The sequence below is a fragment of the Aethalodelphis obliquidens genome, unplaced genomic scaffold (assembly GCF_003676395.1).
Source record: "Aethalodelphis obliquidens isolate GAN/ISIS:26980383/991018 unplaced genomic scaffold, ASM367639v1 scaffold14, whole genome shotgun sequence".
In the NCBI taxonomy this organism is placed as follows: Eukaryota; Metazoa; Chordata; class Mammalia; order Artiodactyla; family Delphinidae; genus Aethalodelphis; species Aethalodelphis obliquidens.
The window spans coordinates 1836221-1859652 of NW_020837958.1; the positions used below are offsets into that span (position 1 = coordinate 1836221).

Consider the following 23432-nt stretch of genomic DNA (forward strand, 5'->3'; position numbering starts at 1 on the left):
GAGAGAGAGAGAGAGAGAGAGAGAGAGAGAGAGAGAGAGAGAGAGAGAGAGAGAGTGTGTGTGTGTGTGTGTGTGTGTGTGTCTGCAGGTAAGCCGTCTGTGTGTGTGCTGCGACTGTGTGATCTTTTCCGTGGGGCTGCCTGTCCGTGCGCAACAGAACTAAAACTATCTCGGTCAGGGGAGGGAGGAGGGGCAAAGGAGCTGAGAGGCTGCCAGAGGATCAAGAGAGGGAAACAGATGCTGCTGGGGTTAGAGTGAAAGGAGGGACGGTCTCAGGGCGTGGTCAAAAAGAGCACGGTATTGTGAGAGCTGGAGAACAAGGAAGTGATGGAGAGCGGGTCGCGGTGGACCTCTCTGGCCCCGCCCATCCCGGCCCTTCCGGGATCTCTGGGGGCGTGGAGGGACTGAGAGGGGCGAGTGGAGGCGCGAATCTAAACGTCGCAAGGTACGTCGCCGCCAAACCCGAGAGCTCCGCGCGATGGCCGGCGGGTAGGACGCGGCTCGGGGCCGGGGCCGGGGGTGCTGGCGGCGGGGCCGCGGGGACGAGGCCAGGGGCTCTGTGGCTGGGCAGACCTCGGGGCGCTTCTGCTGACCACGTGCTAGAGGGGGAGCGGGTGGGGGTGGGGAGCGGCTTCTGGGCGCTTTCCCGGCAGATGGTGATGTGAGGAGGGGCGTTGGGAAGGGGGTTATTGGGAGCCCTAACCGAGGGTCACGGAGGATCGTGTGGAGGTGGGGATGTTTTTGCCCTTAGACTGGCCTGCGACGTGACTAACCGGACCATGTGACCTTGGGAAGTTGACAGAGTCCTCTGAGCTTTTGTCAGTGAACTGAAGATAAGAAAACACCCTCTTTGCCAAGTTATTGTGAGGCTCTGTGAGGACCTGTGTGAAGTCCCTTACCCCCTGTTCCTGGCTTTCAATTGCTGCTGTATTTTACTGGACGGTCTCCAGAGCTGGGGCTCAGTTCCAGCTTCCCCACCTGTTGCCAGATGTGGGATGCAGAGGCATTTGCAGTTGTTTCTAACACCTGGCTTCTTTATCTATCCCACAAAGAACCTTTGTCCACCTCTACCTTTCCCACAGCCCTGTGTACCAAGCAGCCTCTGCCTCATCTTACAGGATCCAGGGAGTTGCCCACTGATGGTTTTTACCCAGGCCCGAAACAGCCAGCACCAGAGAGCCACCTGAACAGAAGCGCCTGCCAAAGCAATTTTCCAAGTGCTCAAAAGCCGGGCTTTGCAGCTCCTGTGGTCAGCGCAGGAGGCCACCGGTGGGATTTGAGGATCAGCTCCACCTCGGACCATGCAGGGCCAGAGCCTGCCCCTTCGTGTAGCCACCCTGCTGACGGGGCTGCTGGAATGCCTCGGCTTTGCGGGCGTCCTCTTCGGCTGGGCTTCCCTGGTGTTTGTCTTCAAAACAGAGCATTACTTTGAGGAGCTGTGTGAACCGAATGCCAGGCTGATGGGCAATGCCACGGGGCTGGATGGTAAGGGAGGAGGGCTTCTCTAGGAAGCTGAGTCTGGTTCCCAGGTGGTGGGAAGGGGTCGGAAGGACTCTACCCCCTGCCTCCTCTGCCAGCATGTCTATGGTGAGAGGAAGGGAGTGTCAGCTGCCCCCGCCCTCAACCTTGGTCTCAGAGGTCCCTGGGGAGGGAAGTATCGGCTCCCAAGAGATAATTAGGGGTAGTCACGTCTCCACTTATCTAAGGGAGAACTTATCCTACCGGGCAAGCTGTCCAAGATGGAAGAGGCAGCCCTGGACGGGAGCCAGGCTGGGTGCCGGCCTGGCAGGCAGGCTGGGATGGATGGGAGGTTGGCCCATCCACCCTGGGCTCTTGAGATCTGCCTTTCTCTCCTCCAAACTGCAAAGCCCAGGACGAGCGCTTCTCACTCATCTTCACCCTGGCATCCTTCATGAACAACTTCATGACATTCCCCGCTGGCTACATCTTTGACCGTTTCAAGACTACCGTGGCCCGCCTCATAGCCATGTAAGTCCCAAGGGGATCTGAACAGGGGTGGGGCAAGAGGAATTCTGGCAGCAGCTTTGTTTGGAGGGAGACCCAGGCCAGGCAACTGGGTATCCCTGCCCCGGCAGCCCTGCTAGAAACTGCACAGGGTGTGGACTGTGTCTCGACCTTCCCTATTCCCCACACCCCTGCTTCCCTTTCTTCACCTCCTTCCTCTGTTGCCTGTGGAACTGCATGCTGTACGATGTGCTGAATAGAGCAGGAGCCCAGGCCTACTTCCTGTGAGGGCTGGCCTGGGACAGGTTATGCAATTAGCAAAGCCTAGGATTGTCACTCTCGGGGCTTCCCTGGTGGTGGTCCAGCGGTTAAGACTCTGCGCTTCCAGTGCAGGGGGCGTCAGTTTGATCCCTGTTGGGGAACTGAGATCCCACATGCTGTGCGGCGTGGCCAATAAATAAATAAAAATAAAAATAGAATTACCGCTCTCGCCTTCATGCCGGGGACCTTTGTCCTCATCATACCTGAGTGACTAATCCTCATGCTCGTCACCACCACCATCACTCCCCAGAAGCTTAGGTAGTAAGGTGTCCTGGGTGTCTCCAGTGGTGGGATTTCAGTTTCCCTCTGACGGGAGGGGAGGTCACGGCGGGTGGGGGACTTGCTGGCTCCACGGGGTGCCACTGCAGCTGGCCAGGTTCGGAGATAAGCGGCGGGCCTGCGGGGGAGCTGATAGGACCCAGAGCCGGCGCCTCCCAGGAGGCACGTGAGAGGCTAGTTGTCAGAGGGACCGGAGGGTGGCTGGACCAGGAAACAGCCTGGAAGGAAAGCAAGCCCTTGGCTCTCTAAGCCTTTGGGTGCACGATGACGCTGTCAGTCGCTCTTGGAATTTGGTCACCTGTCTCCTCCTCTTTCCCGTCCTTCTATGCCCACTCCCTCTTCTCCAGCCTTTAGTGTGTTAAGAAAAACCCAGTCTTCCCACCTGTGTTTCTCCTTTACTTTTACACAGAACTCTGCACTTCTGGTCACCAAACGTGTGGGAGCCTTTCCCACACCAGGCAATTCTGTGGCAGCAGCTGGGTGTCCTATCATTTAACTCAGTTCTGACACTGTCTACCTGGAGATACAGCATCAGATCCCACAGGTTAAGGGCTCAGTCCCACCAGACTGCCCTCCACCTCAGATGCCAATTGCAAGTGGTAGGTCCCCAGTTTACCCACAACTTCTGTCTGACTCGGCTGCAAACCTGGGATTCCTGTGACCTCCTCCCCCTTGGATTCAGTTATTTGCTAAAGGGCTCACTGAACTCAGGGAAACACATATACCAGTTTATTTATTTATTGCGGTACGTGGGCCTCTCACTGTTGTGGCCTCTGCCGTTGTGGAGCACAGGCTCCGGACGCGCAGGCTCAGCGGCCATGGCTCACGGGCCCAGCCGCTCCGCGGCATGTTGGATCTTCCCGGACCAGGGCACAAACCCGTGTCCCCTGCATCGACAGGCGGACTCTCAACCACTGCGCCACCAGGGAAGCCCTATACCAGTTTATTAAAGGATATGATAAAGGATACAGATGAACAGCCAGATGAAGAGACGCATAGGGCGAGGTCAGGGAGGGTCCGGAGCCCAGGATCTCTTCTGTCCCTGTGGAGTTGGGGTGCAGCACCCTCCTGGTCCATGGCTGTGTTCACCAACCTGGGAGCTCCCCAGACTCCATACTCTTGGGATTTTATGGAGGCTTCCTCATGTAGGCATGATCAGTTATTAACTCCACTTCCAGCCCGTCTCCCCTCTCTGGAGAAGTCGGGGGCAGGGCTGAAAATTCCAAGCATCTAATTATGGCTAGTCTTTCTGGTGAGCAGCCCCCCTCCAGGACCCATCCGGGGTCACCTCATTAGAATAAAAGATGCTCCTAGGGCTCTTATGTGGGAATTTACAAGGGTCTTAGGAGCCCTGTGTCAGGGACTGGGGACCTGGACCAAATATGTATTTCTTATTATCAATCAGAGTATCACACTTAAGCACTGCTTTTATTACCCCTTGCTTCTAAGAGAGTCCCGTAACCTTGGGGTTGTGGTCCTTAAACAATAACATCCTGGAACTTCAAGCTTAGGACCTAGATCAGTCAGTCCAATCTTCTCTCTCTTTTTTTTTTTTAATGGTTAGATTCTGTTTTTTTTTTAATTTTTTAAATTGGGGTATAGTTGTTTTATAATGTTGTGTTAGTTTCTACTATACGGCGAAGTGGAGTTCCCTGTGCTATACAGTAGGTTCTCATTAGGTATCTGTTTTATACATATTAGTGTATATATGTCAATCCCAATCTCCCAGTTCACCCCCCCCCCCCACTTCCCCCACTTGGTGTCCATACATTTGTTCTCTGCGTCTGTATCTCTATTTCGGCCTTACAAACAGGTTCATCTGTACCATTTTTCTGGATTCCACATATATGCGTTAATAAGCGATATTTGTTTTTCTCTTTCTGACTTCACTCTGTATGACAGTCTCTAGGTCCATCCACAAACATCTCTTCATAGAAGAGGCTGCTGAGGCCCAGAGAAGGGCAGTGCCTTGCCCAAGGTCACACAGCAAGAGGAATTAGAACTCAAGATTATGATTTGTAAACGAGGCACTAACCCCTTTCTTCAAGGGCTTGGCTGGTTGGGACTTCTAGGTGGGAGGACCTTGGCTCCACGCACCCTCTGCCCCTCCAGCTTTCTCTCTCGTTGACCGCATTCTCCATCTGCCATTCTGTGTTCCAGATTTCTCTACACCAGTGCCACGCTTACGATAGCCTTCATCTCTGCAGGTGAGTGCTGTCGGGAGGGACACAACCTCAGGGGCAGCTGGTGAATGGGCAGGTGCAGAAGGTGATGGATGGGCAGGATGCACTGACCCCCACAGGTATTCAGAGATCCACAGACTTTCAGCTGGAAAGAGTCCTTGAGAGAGTTATTGCTGGTCTATAAAAACAGTTCAGTCTAGTGAGACATGCAAAAAAATAAGGACAGTGGAGGGACTGCTTCAGAGAGAAGAACTTATTCAAAAGATTACATCCTTCTGGGCTTCCCTGGTGGTGCAGTGGTTGAGAGTCCACCCGCCGATGCAGGGGACACGGGTTCGTGCCCCGGTCCAGGAGGATCCCACATGCCGCGGAGCGGCTGTGCCCGTGGGCCATGGCCGCCGAGCCTGCGCGTCCGGAGCCTGGGCTCCGCCACGGGAGAGGCCACAGCAGTGAGAGGCCCGCTACCGCAAAAAAACAAAAAAACCAAAAAGATTACATCCTTTCGTTATGTATTAAATGTCCTCTCTCTCTTTTTTTTAATGAAATGATAATAGGAATGGCAGTTTTCGAAAATATCCTGACTTAGCTGGGTACAAACTGATAACCCCACTGTAGTCAGAAGTTTTCTTTTCAAATTTTACTCGTCTATAAGTGTATACAGTTCCCAAAGTCTGGGAATTCCAGTCTGGTGTATTCCCCACTTCCTCCATTACGTAGAGGGGAAAACTGAGGTCAGAGAGAGACCCTTTGCAGAGACTAGCCAGAGGCCCCAGAGCAAGTTAGTGGGAAGGGGTCCTGGGACCCTGGCTGTGCTCTTTGCTAGCATCTCAGTTATAGAGGCCAAAAGATGCTTTCCAGTATTCCTCCCCAGTGCCAGATTACGTGGCTCAGTTTTTGGGTTAGGAAATAAAAAGTACCTAACTCTCCTGTGTCTAGTACCTGTGCTGAATCTGTTACTTCATTTGTGTTCAGTGAACGCAAAGCTGACTGAGGGTCTCTGTCTGAGCAGATCTCATGAGGTAGCCTGGTTATTTAAAAACCACTCTGCTCGGGACTTCCCTGGTGGCGCAGCGGCTAAGACCCCGTGTGCCCAATGCAGGGGGCCGGAGTTTGATCCCTGGCCAGGGAACTAGATCCCACGTGCGTGCTGCAACTAAGAGTTCACATGCCCCAACTAAGGAGCCCACATGCAGCAACTAAGACCCGGCACAACCAAATAAATAAATAAATATTTAAAAAAAAAAAAAACAAAAACCACTCTGCTCATCATACTGTCTTCTTACCTAAAAGCCTAAGCATGGTTTTCAAGTGGCTGAATGTGGAGGTGATGGCTGGGTATGTTTGACTCACGTGTGTGAATCACTGGAGTCACAATATTCCCTTCCCCCTAAAATAGGGCTTTTTGGTTTTGGAAAAAGCATGCTATTGTGAAAGGAATCTCAACCAACCTTTAGTGCATTTGAAGACGTACCTTTTATAGAGACAGAAATTGAATGGTAAACAGTGTGAATGATCTAAAATGAGCAAGTGTACAGCGCTTCTCAAGGTATGGAACAAAAGTTACTCGGATAATAGTTACTTTGGAGAATATTATTAGGAAGCACACATGCTGCATTAACATTGAATCACCTGGTGGGAGAGTTACTCCCTTTTTATTTCTCACTAGCCCTCTGATTTCATGCACGGAAGTCTTGGTTTGGGCTGGGATGATTTTAACACTATGACAAGAGCAGGTATCAGGCTTTGAACATTCTGAAGGCCACTGCGTTCAGTTACAGTTGAATAACAGTGTTTTCATTGTATTTATTTTTACAGTTACCTCCTATTCACAACAAGCAGCACAAGTTGCTTTTCGTTTATACTAACGATATAAAGTTTTCTCTTGTTTTGGCCGTGCCATAGTGGCTTGTGGGATCTCAGTTCCCCGACCAAGGACTGAACCTGGGCCACGGCAGTGAAAGCCCAGAATCCTAACCAGTAGGCCACCAGGGAACTCCCAATATAAAGTTTCCTTTAAAAATAATAGATTTCTTTTGGATAAAAGTGAGTCAACTTAAAAAAAAATTTTTTTGGCAAATAAGACAGGTGTGGGTTATGGCCCAAATCATGAAGGTGGGCAGAAAGAAGACTGTGACTTGGGAAAGACTAACTTACGGAGGGCTCCCTAGTCCTTGGCACTTGAGTTGTTTTTAGTTCTGCTCTTCTTACCCAACACTTGCCAGACCTATTAGAATGATTTTTTTGCATGTCAGTCTTTCCAAGGGCAAGAAGTATTTATTCATCCTGCATTTCCAGTGCCAAGCACAACACCTGGCACAAAGGAAATGCTCAAAGTTTAATGAACAAAAGAGAGACGCTCAGATCTCACAGCGCCTGGTGAGGTGGGAAGAGCAGGGAATGTTATTCCCATTTATCAGATGAAATGACTGAGTCACAAATTCAGAATCTAGCTCAAAGCAGTGAATTAGAGGCTGGGCTCAGGGACTGAATCCAGGCTTCTCTTCCCCACAGTGTCAAGGATGCATAGGGGGGCTGCTTGTGGTTTAGTGAGGGAAGGGGGTGGTGGGTTGAGTTGTGCCTCTCTCTGTAGACATCCACCCTGCCAGAGACCAAGGGTCATCTTTGGTGAGGAAGAGGGTGTCTCAGGAGACCTCTGCAGGATCCCTCCACAGGGGCACGTGAAGGAGCCATGACCAGGACTCTAAGGTCCTTGGAGGATGCTGGGAGGCTGCCTAGAATTGGGGCCCTAAGCCCAGGATTGTAGGGAGCAGGGGGGCCAGAGTTCGGGTTGCATGTTTGGGCTGCACTGTGACACCTCCCCATCTCTGTCTTGGATTGTTCCAGACTCAGCTGTGCTGCTCTTCCTGGCCATGCCCATGCTCACCGTAGGAGGAATCCTGTTTCTGATCACCAACCTGCAGGTGTGAGCCTGCCCTAATCACGGGCCCCTGGCTGGAGGTTGGGGCGGGTGGAAGGAGGGAGAAGCACTTTGCTACATTGGCTGCCTCTGATGGGGTTGGCCCAAGCCAGGGTGGTAGCTCCTGGGGTGGAGGGTAGGTCTGGGTATGAGGGCCTGACACTTGCCGGGTGCACAGGAAAGATTTCACGAATAAATAGGTGATTCAGGCTGATCGTGTGTCCTCCAGATCGGGAACCTATTTGGCAAACACCGTTCAACCATCATCACCATGTACAACGGAGCATTTGACTCTTCCTCGGCAGTCTTCCTTATCATTAAGGTAAAAGATAGCAATGGCCCGTGTTTATCTCCCCGCTGCTGGGGAGCACCAGGCATCCGTAATCAGCCGCCAGGGTGGAAGGCAAGAGCCTGGGCCAAGCCTCCTTCTTAGAAACAGGTTTCAGCCCCTAATTCTTACACTGACTTTTTGTATGATGAAATACACCCAGGGACTTCCCTGGTGGTCCAGTGGTTAAGACCGCGCACTGCCAAAAAAAAAAAGACTCTGCACTTCTACTGCAGGGGACGCGGGTTCGATCCGTGGTCAGGAAACTAGGATCCTGCTTGCTGCGTGGCAAAAAAACCCCACCTAACATAAAGTTTTCCATGTGAACCATTTTTAAGTGTACAGTCCGATGGCATTAAGTTCATTCGTGTTGTTTTACGACCATCACCGCCATCCATCTCTAGAACTCTTCTCCACCCTGTAAAACTGAAACTCTGTGCCCATTAAACAATAACGCCCATTGTGGGTACCCCCCCGTCTCCTCCTTGCCACTGGCAACCACTGTCTTATTGTCTATTTCTGTGAATTTGACTACTGTAGGTACCTCCTAAGTGGAATCATATAGTATTTGTCCTTCTGTGACTGGGTATTCCGTTTAGCCTAATGTCTTCAGGGTTTATCAATGTTGTAGCAGGTGTCAGAATTTCCTTCCTTTTTAAGGCTGAATAATGTTCCATCGTATGTGTGTGCCACATTTCCTTTATCCATTCATCCGCGGATGGATACTTGATTTGCTTCCACCTTTCAGACGTTGTGAATAATGCTGCTGTGAACGTGGCTGTTACACTGACCTCTCCTCTCCTTTGTCTGCAGCTCCTTTATGAACAGGGCATCAGTCTCAGGGCCTCCTTCATCTTCATCTCTGTCTGCAGTGCCTGGCATGTTGGGCGTACTTTCCTTCTGATGCCCAGGGGACACATCCCCTACCCACTGCCCCCCAACTACAGCTATGGGTAAGGACTATGAGCTGGTGATGGTGTGCCCAGAGCCCCTCATCTCACCTGGAGTAGGAAGCAGGGATGGGACAGACATGGTAAGGCAGAGGAAACCTGTCCCAGGAGAGGAGGACTAGACCAGGGATGTATTAGTTAGCTACTGCTGCATAACAAACTACACCAAAACTTAATGGCCTAAAACATGAAGCATTTATTATTTCCACAGGTCTGTGTGTAGCTGGCTAGTTCTGCTGATCAGGGAGCTGCTTGGATGACCTTGACAAGGCTTCTCATGCCTCTGATCACCTGGTGGGCTAGGTGGGGGCTGGCTGGTCTAGGATGGCCTTACTCACATGGGGTTTGTCTGGCCATAGGGAGTGGCAGGGATTTCTGGGTCACGTGGCTCTTATCCTCCCACAGGCTAGCTTGGGCTTCTTCACATGGTGGTCTCAGGGTTCCAAGATAAATGCCAAAATGCACAAGGTTTTTTCACTTTTAAGCTGAGAATTGTCGCAGCATCACTTCTGCTGGGTTGTCTCGGCCGGGCAGCTCCCAAGGCCAGCCCAGAGGGAGGGGACGGGGAAGTGGTCAGAGCTGTACCGCAGAGGGTGGAGAGCAGAGGCGGGGAAGACATGGGACCGTTTGTGCCGCCAGTCATCCCAGCAGTAGAGAGAGGGCATTTGTTTGCTGTTCAGCAGCCCCATGCGCTCTGATTTCATCTCACAGCAGTCCTGAGATACGCATACTTCCCTCCATTTTCCAAATGAGAACAAGGAGGCTCAGAAGAGTTAGGTCTGAGCCGCGTTGCACAGCCTCAGGAAGAGGCAGAGCTGGGGTTTGAACCCAGGCCTGTCCTGTTCTTCCTGCACTTCAGTGGTTCCCAAACATTGCTGCGTATTAGAATTGCTGGGATCACTTGGAGATCTTTAAAAAATGTGGGAGCCTGACTCCCACGCCCAGACATTCTGATTTAATCGGTCTGGGCTGTGACTTGGGCATTGGGGTTGTGAAAAGGTGATTCCAGTGTATAGCGAAAGGTACTATCCCCCCTCCCGCCGCGCGCGCACGCGCGCGCACACACACACACACACACACACACACACACACACACACACGGCCTGAATCTGAGGCTCGGCTCACAATCTTGGGTCAGGCTGATGGGACTTCTGTTTCCACAGCCTGTGCTCTGGGGATGGCCCCAGAGAGGAAGAGAAGAAAACGGCTGAGTCCCAAAAGCTGGAGCTTTCAGAGAAGTTCCTTTCACCCAAGGAAGGTGAGCCCTACTGGTTAACCCATTTCCCCTCCGGAACCTGGCCTCTCCCCACAGCCACCTCCAAAGCTTTCCCAGGGACTCAGAATCAGGAAAGGACAGGTAGGGAAAAGACCTGCAGGATCTTCTCAACCCCCTCAGTTTATAGGCGGTCCAGAGAGGGGCAACATTTTTGTCTCATCTCTCCTCTTTGTCCCCCTTTTCTTTCTCATCTCATCATACCCCTTCCCCTTGCAGCCAGTCTTCCATCATTTGCCTTCCCTTCCCCCCACTCCTAAGTCTGCCTTATTTGTCCCCATTTCTGCAGGTCCGCTGGGTCTGTCCCGTCTCCATCACTGCCTCCTTTCTCTCCTCTGTCTGTTTTGGGTCTTTGGTTATAAACATCACAAACCACGGCTGGTTAAGGTAGAAATGAGAACAGGATTCTGAGAAGTTCACAAAAGCAAGGGCAAAGTGAACTTGCCAGGCTCCATCCAGGAAGAGCAGAACCAGGGGACCTGCCTCTGGGGACCCCAGTCTGAAATCACAGCCAGTCTGCCTCTCGAGGAGAATGATCAACTTGGTCAGCCTTGGGTGAGGAATGGAATGCTTAATTCGCAGTCCCATCTGGACCATGAAGAATAGGGCAGGGGGAGATTTCCAGAGAAGACTCAGGATCCTGGTACGGAAGCAAAAGAAGGGGCTGTGGATCAGCTGAAACACTAGCTGTCTTTAACTTTCTCCTCTCGTCTTTCTTTTCATCATCCTGGCTGAGAAAGATTAGGAAAGTGTTAGCGCAAGAAGCATCATTGAGTCCAAGCCGCGATAGATCAGATTTCGGCAGGCGGAGCACGTGGGAGGCTCATTCAGGGTGGTGGGGACAGGATGACGCGTGGAGGTGGCGGTGTGCCCAGGAAGGCAAGAAGAGCGGGTGAGCTCAGACCTCAGGCTGTCCTTTCAAGACCCCTGCACTCTTGCCCATCCCTGCCCCCCAACTTTAAGTGTAACTCTTGCCCAAATCTTCCTCTTCCCGCCAGAGATCCCGAGACCAGGGCAGCAGCAGCAGGAAGCCCGCTCTTTCTGGAGCTACGCCTTCTCTCGGCGCTTTGCCTGGCACCTGGTGTGGCTGTCTGTGATACAGCTGTGGCACTACCTCTTCATCGGCACCCTCAACTCTCTGCTGAGCAACTTGGCCAGTGGGGACAGGGTGCTAGGTATGTGACGGGGCTGGGAGGCAGCGCATCTGAGCACCACAGCTGGGGACTTGGAACCTCGAGCGGCGGGGCGCTGAGCTCAGCAGGGCTCTGTGCTCCAGAGAAAGGTCTGAGCAGGGGTGTGGCGAGGAGGGTCAGGCAGGGCAAGGGCCGGGTGGGAGGGTCCTCTTCCGTAAGGCACTCCTGGAAAGTTCTTACCGCCCAACCCCTCTCTGCCCTCTGCAGTCAGCACGTACACAAATGCCTTTGCCATCACTCAGTTCTTTGGAGTGCTGTGTGCCCCCTGGAATGGGCTGCTCATGGATCGGCTGAAACGCAAGTACCAGGAGGAAGCAAGAAGGACAGGTGAGACCTGGGCTCCAGAGGATCAGGGAACCAGGAGGGGAGAGATCTTTATTTTCCTCCATGCCCATCTTCTCTTTTCTTCTAAATCCTTTTCTACTTGCATCTGTCCGTTCATCCATCCATCACTCATCCATCCATCCATCCCTCATCTGTCCATTCATCACCCATCCATCCATCATCCAACCACTAGTCATTGAGTGCCAATTATGTGCCAATCACAGTTCTAGATTCAGTAACGGACAAGACAGATACGTCCTTGTTCTCAAGAAGCTCTTCTCAGTCTAGAGAGTGGAGAAATGCCAGTAATCAAGCTTCCCAGTCCATGAAGTAAACCTGCAGGGAGCTATGAAACAGAAAGAAAGGCACATAACCTGTTCTGGGTGGGGATGGGATGGGTGTCAGGGAAGGAAGTCTTCCTGGAGGAAGCGGCATCTAAGCCAACACCTAAAGGAAGAGTGAAGACGTGAGAAAGTGTAGAGGAGGGGCCTTGGGAGGGCGGCCCAGGAGCACAGAGGAGTCAGGGTGGTGAAGGGGAGAGTGAAACATGAAGGAATCTGAGGAATCCCAGAAAGTGATTCGGGCTGGCCAGGGCACAGAGAGGTAGTCGGGAGGGGGCTGGAAAGACGGAGGTAAGAAGGGACAGGCCGTGTTATGCCAAGGAGCTTGGACATGATCCTTGGACAAGAATGGAGGAGCAGGCATGCTGAGGTCCCTCTCTTTTTTTTTTTTTTTGACCTTGCACCTCACGGCTTGCGGGATCTTAGTTCCCCGACCAGGGACTGGACTTGGGCATACGCAGTGAAAACGCAGAATCCTAACCACTGGACCACCAGGGAATTCCCTTTACCCCTATAGTTTCATCTCTCCCACTTCTCACTTCCCTGAGCTGCTTCTCCTAACCCTGCTGGAGTATTTTAAAACAAATCTCAGACATCAGATCATTTCATCTGTAAATACATCAGTTGGTAGCTCCAGCAAATAGGACCTCTTTTATTTAAATTAAACATCACCATAATATCATTATCATGTGTAAAACAGCCCCGAATCATTTCTTAGTATCATCTAATAATGTAGACCTGTTCAGATTTCCTTAATGGTCTCACCTATGCCTTTTTATAGTTGGTTTGTTCAGATTCGCATCCTTACAGGGGCCACACAATGTACTGATGTGTCTTTTAGATGTTTTTAAGTCTCTGTGTCCCCCACCCCCTTTTTTCCCTTTGTTGTTCATTTATCGAAGGAACTAGGTTGTTTGTCCTGTCAGATTTCCCACATTTTGGGTTTGGCATCCTTTTCATGTCATTTAAAAACGTTTCTTTGATTGGGTCTTTCCTGTAAACAGGCAGAGTAATATTTTTATTAATACTAATATTTAATATTTTTTGGCAAGTATACTTCAGAGCTGGAGCCGTGGGCTACCTACAAGCTCTCGTCATCAGGCCCTTAGTACCTGTGGTTTTGTTCTTATGATGTTAAGATTGATCAGTGGGTTCAGACATTGTCAGTCTGATCTGCGCATTATAAAAGTTTCCCATCAGCTGCAGGCCTAATGATTTTAACAGCTATTGATGACCAGTGCCTAGACCCATTATTTTATTAGGGTCGCAAAAAGGAGATTTTCTATTTCTATCTTTCCTTCTGCTTTTAATAGCTAGAATTCCTCTAGAAAGAAAACCTTTCCTTTATTAAGTATTTCGTTACCCTGAAATAAATGCATGCTTTTTCCTCTATTTACTAGTTTTAGAAAAATGATTTGGTGCCCTAGAAACTTCCAGGGCTAACCACTCATAGTTTCTCTTTTTTTTTTTTTTTTTTGCGGTACGCGGGCCTCTCACTGTTGTGGCCTCTCCCGTTGCGGAGCACAGGCTCCGGACGCGCAGGCTCAGCGGCCATGGCTCACGGGCCCAGCCGCCCTGCAGCACGCGGGATCCTCCCGGACCGGGCCACGAACCCGTGTCCCCTGCATCGGCAGGCGGACTCTCAACCACTGCGCCACCAGGGAAGCCCCATAGTTTCTCTTTTAAAATCTCATTTTAAATATATTTGACATGTTTCAATCCACCTCTGTCACAATTCTTCTCAAATTATCTCATCTTTGACTATCGGCAACTTTACCAATCCACTATCTGTGTCCTTAACAAATAGTCCCATTAGTTTTAGAGAGTGTCTTTCCCTTCTGTCACAAGGAGATATTCAGGTCCATTTCATTGGGTATGTTTCCTGGCCCAGACCTGAAACCAGCCATTTCTCCAAATAGCCCTGGGTCCCTTTAAATGAGAAATGGTATTTAAAGAGTGCAATTTGGGTGCTAAGGTTTCTAATTCTCCTGGGTTGCCATTGCTTTTAGGCCTCTGAGGTAAGATATACATAATTTTTTGGATGAAAAAATACATCATGAGTATCCAGTACTGATATTTTAATTGAAATTTTACTTCCTTGACTTTTACATTTGTATCTCCTTTCGTCTGAAAATCTTGGTTCCTAAAATACTCTAATATATGCTATATGAATATATTTACTGTATATACATACAGTGTATACTATATACACATACTATATATATATATAGTACTTTACAAATATATTTTATGCATAATTACTGGTTTAGCATCATCAATACTATTAATAATAGTACGATTGCTGTATGCTGTTTCTCCCGTCCTCCCTCCTTTCTTTCCTTCTTTCCGTTCTCATCCTGAGGATACATCCTGTAAGAGCTGTCAGTCAAATTACAGTATTTTAAGAGTCGCCAACTTGATATAAAGTTATGTTCATTGGTTTCATCTTGTTGGATTTCTTTTGGAATTGCTTTGCTTGTTTTCTTCCTATTATTTTATTTTAAATACATTTGCATATCAAACATTGACATTCCTAAGCCAGAACTATGAAACAAGATACAGTCAAAGAAGTTTAGTTTCCTTCTCTGTTCCCTGTCCTCCATTCCTTCCCTCGTTAGGTAACTGTTTTTGTTTTTGCTTTTCCTTAAAGACAGACTCTGTATGTGTGTATAGTTTTGCTTTCTTAGATAAAAGGCAGCGAATCGCACACCCTGTCCTGCACTTCCTTTTTTTTTTTTTCCGGTACGCGGGCTCTCACTGTTGCGGCCTCAGCGGCCATGGCTCACGGGCCCAGCCGCTCCGCGGCATGTGGGATCCTCCCAGACCGGGGCACGAACCCATGTCCCCTGAATCGTCAGGCGGACTCTCAACCACTGCGCCACCAGGGAAGCCCCCTGCAGCTTTCTTTATGTAACTCTCTGTCCTGGGTTTGCCCCACAGCCAGGCTCCCTCCTTCTGCCTTTGACCCCTGCCTCATTCTGTTATGTGACTGCAGCGTAGTTGGTGCTGCGTTCCCCTACTGCTGCTGATTTGGTTGGTTTCCAGTCTTCTGCTATTACCCATGGTGCTACCCAGAGTATCTGGCTGTGGGTTGAGGGCCCTCCCTGTCAGGAGGTCATTGTGATAATCTATGAGTTAGTGATGCTTGCCTATAATTAGGATGAGTCGCCGGGGTTGGAAACGAGTGGATACATTTGAATGATGCTTAGGAAGTGAATTATCACCACTTGTTGATGGACTGGAGATGGGGCATGTGTGGAGAGAGGGTTCAGGATGACCCCCCTGCGGGCATCCACGCAGCCTCTGCTCTTCCCTTTGGCCCAGGTTCCTCGGCCTCGGCGGCGGCCCTGCGCTCAACAGTGCCTTCGCTGGTCCTGACGTCTGTGCTGTGCCTGGGCTTTGCCCTCTGCGCCTCCATCCCTGTCCTCCCCCTGCAGTACGCCACCTTCACCCTGCAAGTGATCAACCGCTCCTTCCTCTACGGGGGCAATGCTGCCTTCCTCACCCTCGCGTACGTAGGTGGGCTTGGTATGCGTCACGTGACGGGGGCACCCTTGGGGCAAAGGGAGGCGTGCTGGGGGCAAAGAAATCAGGAGGTGAGGACCAGAGGTGGCCAGAGGAGGCACACAGCGTCTGGGAGCAGGTGTAGAGGAGGTGGAGGCTGGTGGGAGGGTTAGAGCCTTCATGTACCTGAAAGCTCTTCATGTCTGCTCCCCTCTGCCTCGGTTGTCTACTCTGTGAACTCCTATTCACCCTCCAAAGCCCACTTCTGTTCCAGCTCTCCCAGGGAAGAGTAGAAAGAAAGCGTCTTTCTTTCCTTGTGCCTCTGTATTCTTGCTTCCTCTGATAGTGCATGCATCATCTAGCATGTAGCGGAATTATTCACGTGTCTTTTCCTTGAGACCTCCCGGGGCACAGCCTGTGTCTGGGTCCCTGCTGTTTCCCCGGGATCGAGCACGGCGCCATCTCTTTGCTCTGTCGTTTGAAAGCCTAAGCAAAGGTGAAGGAGGGGAGCTGTGTGGGTGTGGGTGGATAAAGGCAGGCTTAGGCTAGGGGAGCAGGGGGCTGACCAAGGCCCACCACAGCCAGAGCTCACTGGAACCTCATTTGTCTCTCTGCCCAGGTTCCCTTCAGAGCACTTTGGGAAGCTTTTTGGGCTATTGATGGCCTTGTCAGCTGTCGTGTCTCTGCTCCAGTTCCCAATCTTCACCCTCATCAAAGGTCCCCTCCAGAGTGACCCGTTCTACGTGAGTACTGTGGCGGGTTGGGGGACCCTGGCCTTAGACCAGCAGGGATGTCCAGATTGGGACAACTGTGTTGGTCCCCAGCAGGGGGCGCCCCCACCTGGCTGGGGTGGCCTGGGTGTGGTCCCTGCAGGAGCATTTCTTCACATGGGTACATCCTTGGTCTTGCTTCTCAAACTGGGGTCAGTGGGAGTGCCCTGCCTTGTGCTGGGGGTGGGGGTGGGGGTCCCTGAAGCCAGAGGGTTAACGTGACACAGCTTCTTCCCAGGTCACTGAATACTCTCTAGGCCTCTGTTTTTTCATCTGTGTAATGGGCACAGGGACTTCCCTGGCGGTCCAAGGGTTAAGACTCTGCGCTTCCACTGCAGGGGGCGAGGGTTCAATCCCTGGTCAGGGAGCTAAGATCCCACATGCCATGGGGTGAGGCCAAAAAAAAAAAGGCATAATATAATATTCCCCTACCCCTCACCCACCCTGCTCCATGGGGCAGAATGGAAAATAACCAAGAGTCCATCCCAGAGGGCACCGTTGGGTCTGAGTGGAAAGTAGGGGATAAACCAGGCAGGATTCTGGTTCCTCCACTAGTGGACTTCGCCTCACTGCTTCCTCTCCCTCCAGGTGAATGTGATTCTGGTGCTCGTCACTCTTCTGACGTTTGTCCACCCCTTCCTGGTGTACCGGGAGTGCTGTCAGAAAGAAAGCCCCCCTGGGGTTGCCTAGTTCAGAAGCCCTCCCTTTTCAGCCCCGAGGACGTGTCATCTTCCTTCACCTTCGAGCACCCCGTGTCCAGAAAGACTTTGCCCACCCAGGCTACTTGTATTAAGTAGCCATTATTTTTTCTTAGAACAAAAAGACATATTTAACTGTCCCCCAAGCCTTCTTATCGGCAAGACAAGAAGCAAAGTCACGTGGAAGTTCTTAGTTTCAGGGTAGGAAGCGCATGGCCCTGGCAGATGCTTGGCCCGAGGTGGGGTGATGTGATGGGAGGGTGTGTCCCCTGCTTCTCCAGGCCTCTTTGTCCCTGAAGCCCCTGTGTGCCTGGGCCCTGTGCTGCTGGGTAAGTTTCCAGGTGAAGAGTGAGGTGGTCATGGCCGCATTGCCACCTGGCATTCAGAAGTGGCGCCCAGGGCTTCCCTGGTGGCTCAGTGGTTGAGAGTCTGCCTGCCGATGCAGGGGACACGGGTTCGTGCCCCGATCCAGGAGGATCCCACGTGCCGCGGAGCGGCTGGGCCTGTGAGCCATGGCCGCTGAGCCTGTGCATCTGGAGCCCGTGCTCTGCAACGGGAGAGGCCACAACAGTGAGAGACCCCGTACTGCAAAAACCACCACCAACAACAAAAAAAACCAAAACCAAAACAAACAAACAGAAGTGGCGCCCAGCTCTCCGTCAGAGCCCCAGCCTTGTTAGGGAATGAGCCTGGGGAGAAGGAGGGGCAGACCGGGTTGGGTGGGGGCCCTGGGCTGAACCCCAGCTCTGCCGCTGATGCCGAGTGACCTTGAGCAGACCCTTCTCCCCACCGAGCATCAGTTTTCCCACCTGTAGAAGGAGAGGGTCTTGGAGTCGGAGGTTCTTTCTGGAGTTCATGTTCTAGAAGGTTTTAAGAACAGTGACAAAGAGTCAGGCCACCCGAAGGGCCTTGGGAACCAGCTAGCCTGCTTGACCAAAGGATTTCTGATGAAGCCTTTTGGGGATGTTTTCCTCTTCAGGAAGGGAGATGATTATTTACTTTCGGTATTATATAAAAGCGTCCTCTGGGGAATAGTTTTATAATATATTGAATTATATATTAAATAATTTTATTTAAAAAATAAAGCCTTTCTGCCTAAGGCAACAGCTGCTCCACCTCTGCAGGCTTTGGGGCTGTCGTGATGTGCATGCGTGAGTGCCTGCGTTTTCCTGTCCCAGCCCCAGCCTTGGGGAGCGGATGCAGGGGTGGAGTGGAGGAATCCTGATGTGGCAGCTGGACCCAGAGGTGGGGCAGGAGCCCTCAGACTGTGAACTGGCCACCTGGTCCTGTGCCCTGGGCTTGAGGACCCCCAGCAATCCCTTCCCTTGCCTTCTCTTTCTGTCTCCCCTGCCCCTACCCCTACTGCAATGCTCCCCGCCCCCCGACCCCCCCGCAAACTAGAAGCACTAGATGGAATCAGAAGGTCTGGTGTGAGTTTCAGTTCTGCCTTTCAGCAGCCAAGCAAGTCCCTTAGCCACTCTCAGTCACAACGTCCTCACCTGCGTCCCTGAGGGCGATTGTGAGAATTTAAGGTAATTTCTACTGCCTAGCATGGGGTGAGAGCACTTGAGCATTTGTTCCTTTGTTTACTGATGACTGGAGAGGAGGTAGGTAGCAAAGGGGGATAGGTGAGGGACCGGGTGGGCGAGACGGGAGAATCTGGAACACACCAGGTGTTTTATTTGTTTTATTCCTTTTAGCCAGGAGAGGACTTGTGGGGAGGGGCCGGCAGGCGGATTCATTCATTGATTCAATAAATGTTTTTTGAGCTGCTGCACAGGCATAGGACAAAGCCTAGAGTCCAGCCTGGCGATCCAGGCGGTCAGCAATGTGATGCCAACCTCTCCCCTGCCCTCTTCACCTCCCACCTCCAGGGACACAGAGCTCATCCCTGTGGACCCAGGTTTCTGGTTTAGGATCTGTGAGCACACCAGTTCTGCACTGGGGGCTCACCCTGTCTGCCAGGGAAATCTGCCTGGTCCACTGGGGTCCTGCTCAAAATGTCATCTCCTGTAAAAACCTTTCCTTGGGCTCTCCAGCAGCTCTGAGTCCCTAGGCCTTGGTCACACCCTTCCTGGAGACTGGCCCCTGCCATGACCACCTCTCCTCCCTTCAACAGGGAGCTCCAGGAAGCAGCATCTGGGTCTCACTAGGCTCAGGGACTAGTGCCTGGTTGCCATGCATGTGGTACCAGTTAGGGCTTGTTGGAAGAATGATCACTGAATGAGTGGATTCTTTCTCGTTCGGGCTTCAGAACAAGAACTGGAAGGAGAGAGCATAGCACACGGGGTGGGGTGGGGCAGTATGAATCGGGAGCCGGGCCAACCCTTTTGGCATCCCAGCTCTCACCAGTGTGACCTTGGATGGAACACTTCTCCTCTACATCTCAGTTAATTTATCAGTGTGATTGGAGAGATAGACCTGCCTCCCTGGACTAGATTAGAAATTAGGTCAAGTGCCTAGCACATGGTAGGTACTTAACAGATCAAAGCTATCATTACAGTTAATATATTAAATTCAAAAGGATGCCTAATACCATGGATAAATAACAACATGTGGTATGTCCATACGATGGAATGTTATTTGGCGATACAAAGGAATGAGGTATTATTGATACATGCTACCATATGCACGAACCTTGAAAACATTATGCTAAGTGAAAGAAGCCAGTCAGAAGAGACAGAATATAGTAGGATTCCATTCAGATAGAAAATAGGCAAATCTATAGAGGCAGAAAGTGGATTAGCTATTGCGTAGGGCTGCGGGGAAGATTAGTGACTGCTAACAGTAAGGGGTTTCTTTCCAGGATGATAAAAATCTTCCAAACTTGATAATGTGATGGTTGTACAACTCTGAATATACTAAAAACCACTGAGTCGTACGCTTTAAATGGATGAGTTGTGTGGTATATGGATTATATCTGAACAAAGCTGTTATTTTTAAAAAAAAGCCTGGATTCCTCAGGAAGTGCAGAGAACAGCTGTATCCAGAGAGAGTCAAGGATGATTTCTGGGGAAGATTGGTGCGTGAGAGAAGCAGCCCATGTGTACAGCCCTCATTTCTGTCCCAAGAGCCTCCCTCCTGTAACCTCTTCCTCAAATGGAATCAACCACTCTTTCAAACAAGGAAGCAAGCAACCCAGGGGTTTCACAACTTCGGATTTCACTCAGCAACAGGCTCCCAGTGCAACCCTCTGCTACCAACCTCAGCAGAGAGGGACTCGGGCAAATATGCCCCTGCTGCAGGCAGTGCCGGACGGCGTCTTCCCTGGGGCAGGGGACAGTCCACCAGGAGGAGGAGGGCGCCTGCTCTTCAAAGGACGGCGACAGCGTGAATCAGAAACATTGTGTGACCATCTCCTTTAATCAGCCTCAATTTACAGGGGATCAAAGTTAGGCTCTGCGTGTAAGTTACATCCAAGATCATCCAACTGTCGCACTGTGGAGCTGGTATTTAAACCCACGTCTGTCTGACTCCTAAGGTCACCTTCACATTCATTTTAGACATTACCTTTTGCCTCTTGTGTTTTTGGCCGCGCCGTGTGGACCCTCGGCAGGGCAGTGAAAGTCCTAAACGCTGGACCGCCACGGAATTCCTGACGTTACCTTTTCTTTACATTCATTCTTATGTAAGAAATAAGTAGTTGTTGTAAAGCAGATCAGAAAATAAAGAACTGCGTGAAAAAGAAATACCGCTGTTAATTGCAGCGCTCTGAGATACCATCGTGGCTAACAACTGTGTCCTCCCAGTGGTGCAGCTGTGTGTGTGGTGACGGAAACCATCTCGTAGGCTCTTCTTTACGTCATCAAATAGTTGTCAAAAACGTGACTGTGGGGCTTCCCTGGTGGCACAGTGGTTAAGAACCTGCCTGCCAATGCAGGGGACATGGGTTCGAGCCCTGGTCCGGGAAGATTCCACATGCTGCGGAGCAACAAACCCATGAGCCACAACTACTGAGCCTGCATGCCACAGCTACTGAAGCCCGCACGCCTAGAGCCATGCTCTGCAACAAGAGAAGCCACTGCAATAAGAAGCCCACACACCGCAATGAAGAGTAGCCCCTGCTCGCCGCAACTAGAGAAAGCCCGTGCGCAAAACCCAACACAGCCAAAAATAAATAAATAAAAATTTTAAAAAACTAAAAAAACAAAAACGTGACTGAACGGCTGCTTACAACCCCATCTTATGGCTGTGTCACAACTCGATCCCCCACTCCATCCTGGGTCTCCCCTCACACATGTCTTGGACGTTGCGGTTCCCCCTCCCTTTCTGTCCCCCCCTCTGCTGCCTGAGCAGGGGGTCCCAGATGACAGTGAACCGTGAAAGCAGCCTAGGACATGTCGAGAGTGTAAATAATAATAGAGCCAGAAGAGCCACTTTGGGAGTTTCTAGGGAATGGCATCACATCCTTTAATCTTCCCTTAATCGTGCTCACTGTTCTCCAGTCTGAAGGAATTGGCTGCCCGCTTCCCAGGGGCGTTGATCCTCTTCCCCTAATTCAAAGCTTGGTGTCCTAGCAGTTATGTCCCGGAGCGCCTTTTTCTTCCAGCCCCTTGGGGGATAGATGCTTCCCAAATGCACTGGGCGTGGCTCTGGGGCACAGCATTGAGTCCCTCCTTTAACGTTCTTTGGGAAGAACAATTCATCCAGGCTCCAGGGCACAGGCTCTGGTCCAGGCTCCGGTCCTTTGTTGGCGATGAGGACTTCACAGATGGGCCATGTCTGACCGCTCCTGGGTCCACTGCTGCCCACAGCGGGGCTGACTCACTGACAGGGTGATTAAACCCCGGACGTTGCTCAGGTCCCTCCGCATTCCGTTTGTTGAGTCCGGTGTTACCTCCCAGGCCTGAAGGTGGACTCAAGCAGTAGGTGCATGGGGAAAGGCTCTGGGCTTCAGACACTTACCAGCTGTGCGACCTCGAAGAAGCCCTTAATCATACGGAGCCTCAGTTTCCTCACCTGTACGAAGATAATAAGCAGTATGGGAGCTGGTTGGGAAGACTACAGAGGACTTTGGGGAATAAAAGGTAGAGGTACCTTGGGCTCGGCCGTGGACTGCCCCAGACCAACTGCCAGCTCTTTACCATGCAAGCTCTGGGACTTAGGTTCACGGTACCTTAGCTTCTCCATCTGTAAAATGGGGATAACAGTAGAACTACATCTTGGAGTTGTAAGGATTAAGCGAATTAATTTAAAGCACTTCAAACATGACATCAACCGCCTGGGATGCAGCAGGCATGTGGTGTGTGCCTGCCGTTACCAATAACATCTGTGATTCCCTGGGGGACGGGCAGAGTGAGGGGCTCCAAACCTGACGGAGCCTGGAATGTCACTTCGTTTGTTCAGGGCAGAAACCACCCTGCAAGCATTTGCCCAAACTTGTTTCTGTCTAACAAAGCAGCACAGATTCTCTTGCATTGTTTCAAGTGGGAAACCTTCAAGACGAAAAAATGGCTTTCTAATTATCCCAAATCTTAAGCCAAAGTCATTGAAAACTGTCAATCTTCATATTCAATTTTTGCACTTTTTTTTGTTTCTTCAGTAGTCAATGCAGAAAATCTGTGAGCAGAGAACTGTCCATCACCAGGGATAAGGCTGTGTATTCCTTCTGGAGCCAGGGCCCAGAGGTGGCTGGGGCCCAGGAAGGAGCGTGGACAGACAGCCCTGGGTCTCGTGTCCTTGAACCGGTAGTAGCCTCTCCCTTCAGGTGAGGATAAATGAGGCTCCACATGAAAAACGCTTGGCCCTGGCACACAGTAGGTCCCGTAGTAATTTTTATTACATACACAATATCATGTTAAAGGTCAAGTGCACATTTTAAAATGGTTTTATTCTCCTTGCTTGGAATGCGTCCCATCCAACCCATCATTAACTCCTACAGTTCCTTCAGCTCTCAGCTCAGGTCTCCCTTCTTTCCTTTCCAGCCTGTTACTGAGTACAGATTTTCATTGCACCAGGTACTTCTCTAGCATAGAGCTTGTCACAGTTGCCGTTCAACATACAGATTAAATAATAATAATAATGATGATGCAAGACTTCCATTAGGCTGGGAACTCTATGTGGGCAGTAACTGTATCTTTTATTACCCCCTGTATCCTCAGGACTTTGCACCCTACCTGGCACAGAATGGAGGTTCAAGAAATACTGAATGTAAGAGAGAGACAGGGACTTCCCTGGTGGTACAGTGGTTAAAATCCACCTGCCAGTGCAGGGGACACGGATTTGATCCCTGGTCCGGGAAAATCCCACATGCTGTGGAGCAACTAAGCCTATGCGCCACAACTACTGAGCCTGTGCTCTAGAGCCCATGGGCCACAACTACTGAGCCCCCGTGCTGCAACTACTGAAGCCCATACGCCTAGAGCCCGTGCTCCCCAACAAGAGAA

General features: G+C 50.9%; 1 protein-coding gene across 5 annotated transcripts; it reads left to right on the top strand.

The window, feature by feature from the left end:
- Positions 1–657: 657 nt before the first annotated feature.
- On the top strand, positions 658–23260 carry SLC43A3 (solute carrier family 43 member 3). 5 transcript variants are annotated; one of them, XR_003434443.1, is made up of 13 exons: positions 658–1485; positions 1869–1989; positions 4726–4772; positions 7593–7669; positions 7895–7987; positions 8807–8946; positions 10107–10201; positions 11215–11391; positions 11617–11736; positions 15399–15593; positions 16198–16321; positions 22589–22753; positions 23148–23258. XR_003434443.1 is itself a non-coding variant. In XM_027114678.1 (12 exons), the coding sequence occupies exons 1-12, from the start codon at positions 1302–1304 to the stop codon at positions 17036–17038; spliced, it is 1467 nt and encodes a 488-aa protein (XP_026970479.1). In that variant the 5' UTR covers positions 664–1301; the 3' UTR covers positions 17039–17186. The 5 variants fall into 5 exon arrangements, 1 of the variants encoding a protein (XP_026970479.1); XR_003434441.1 differs by having other exon boundaries at positions 660–1485; positions 15399–15585; XR_003434444.1 differs by lacking the exon at positions 22589–22753 and having other exon boundaries at positions 23148–23260.
- The last annotated feature ends 172 nt before the right edge of the window (positions 23261–23432 follow it).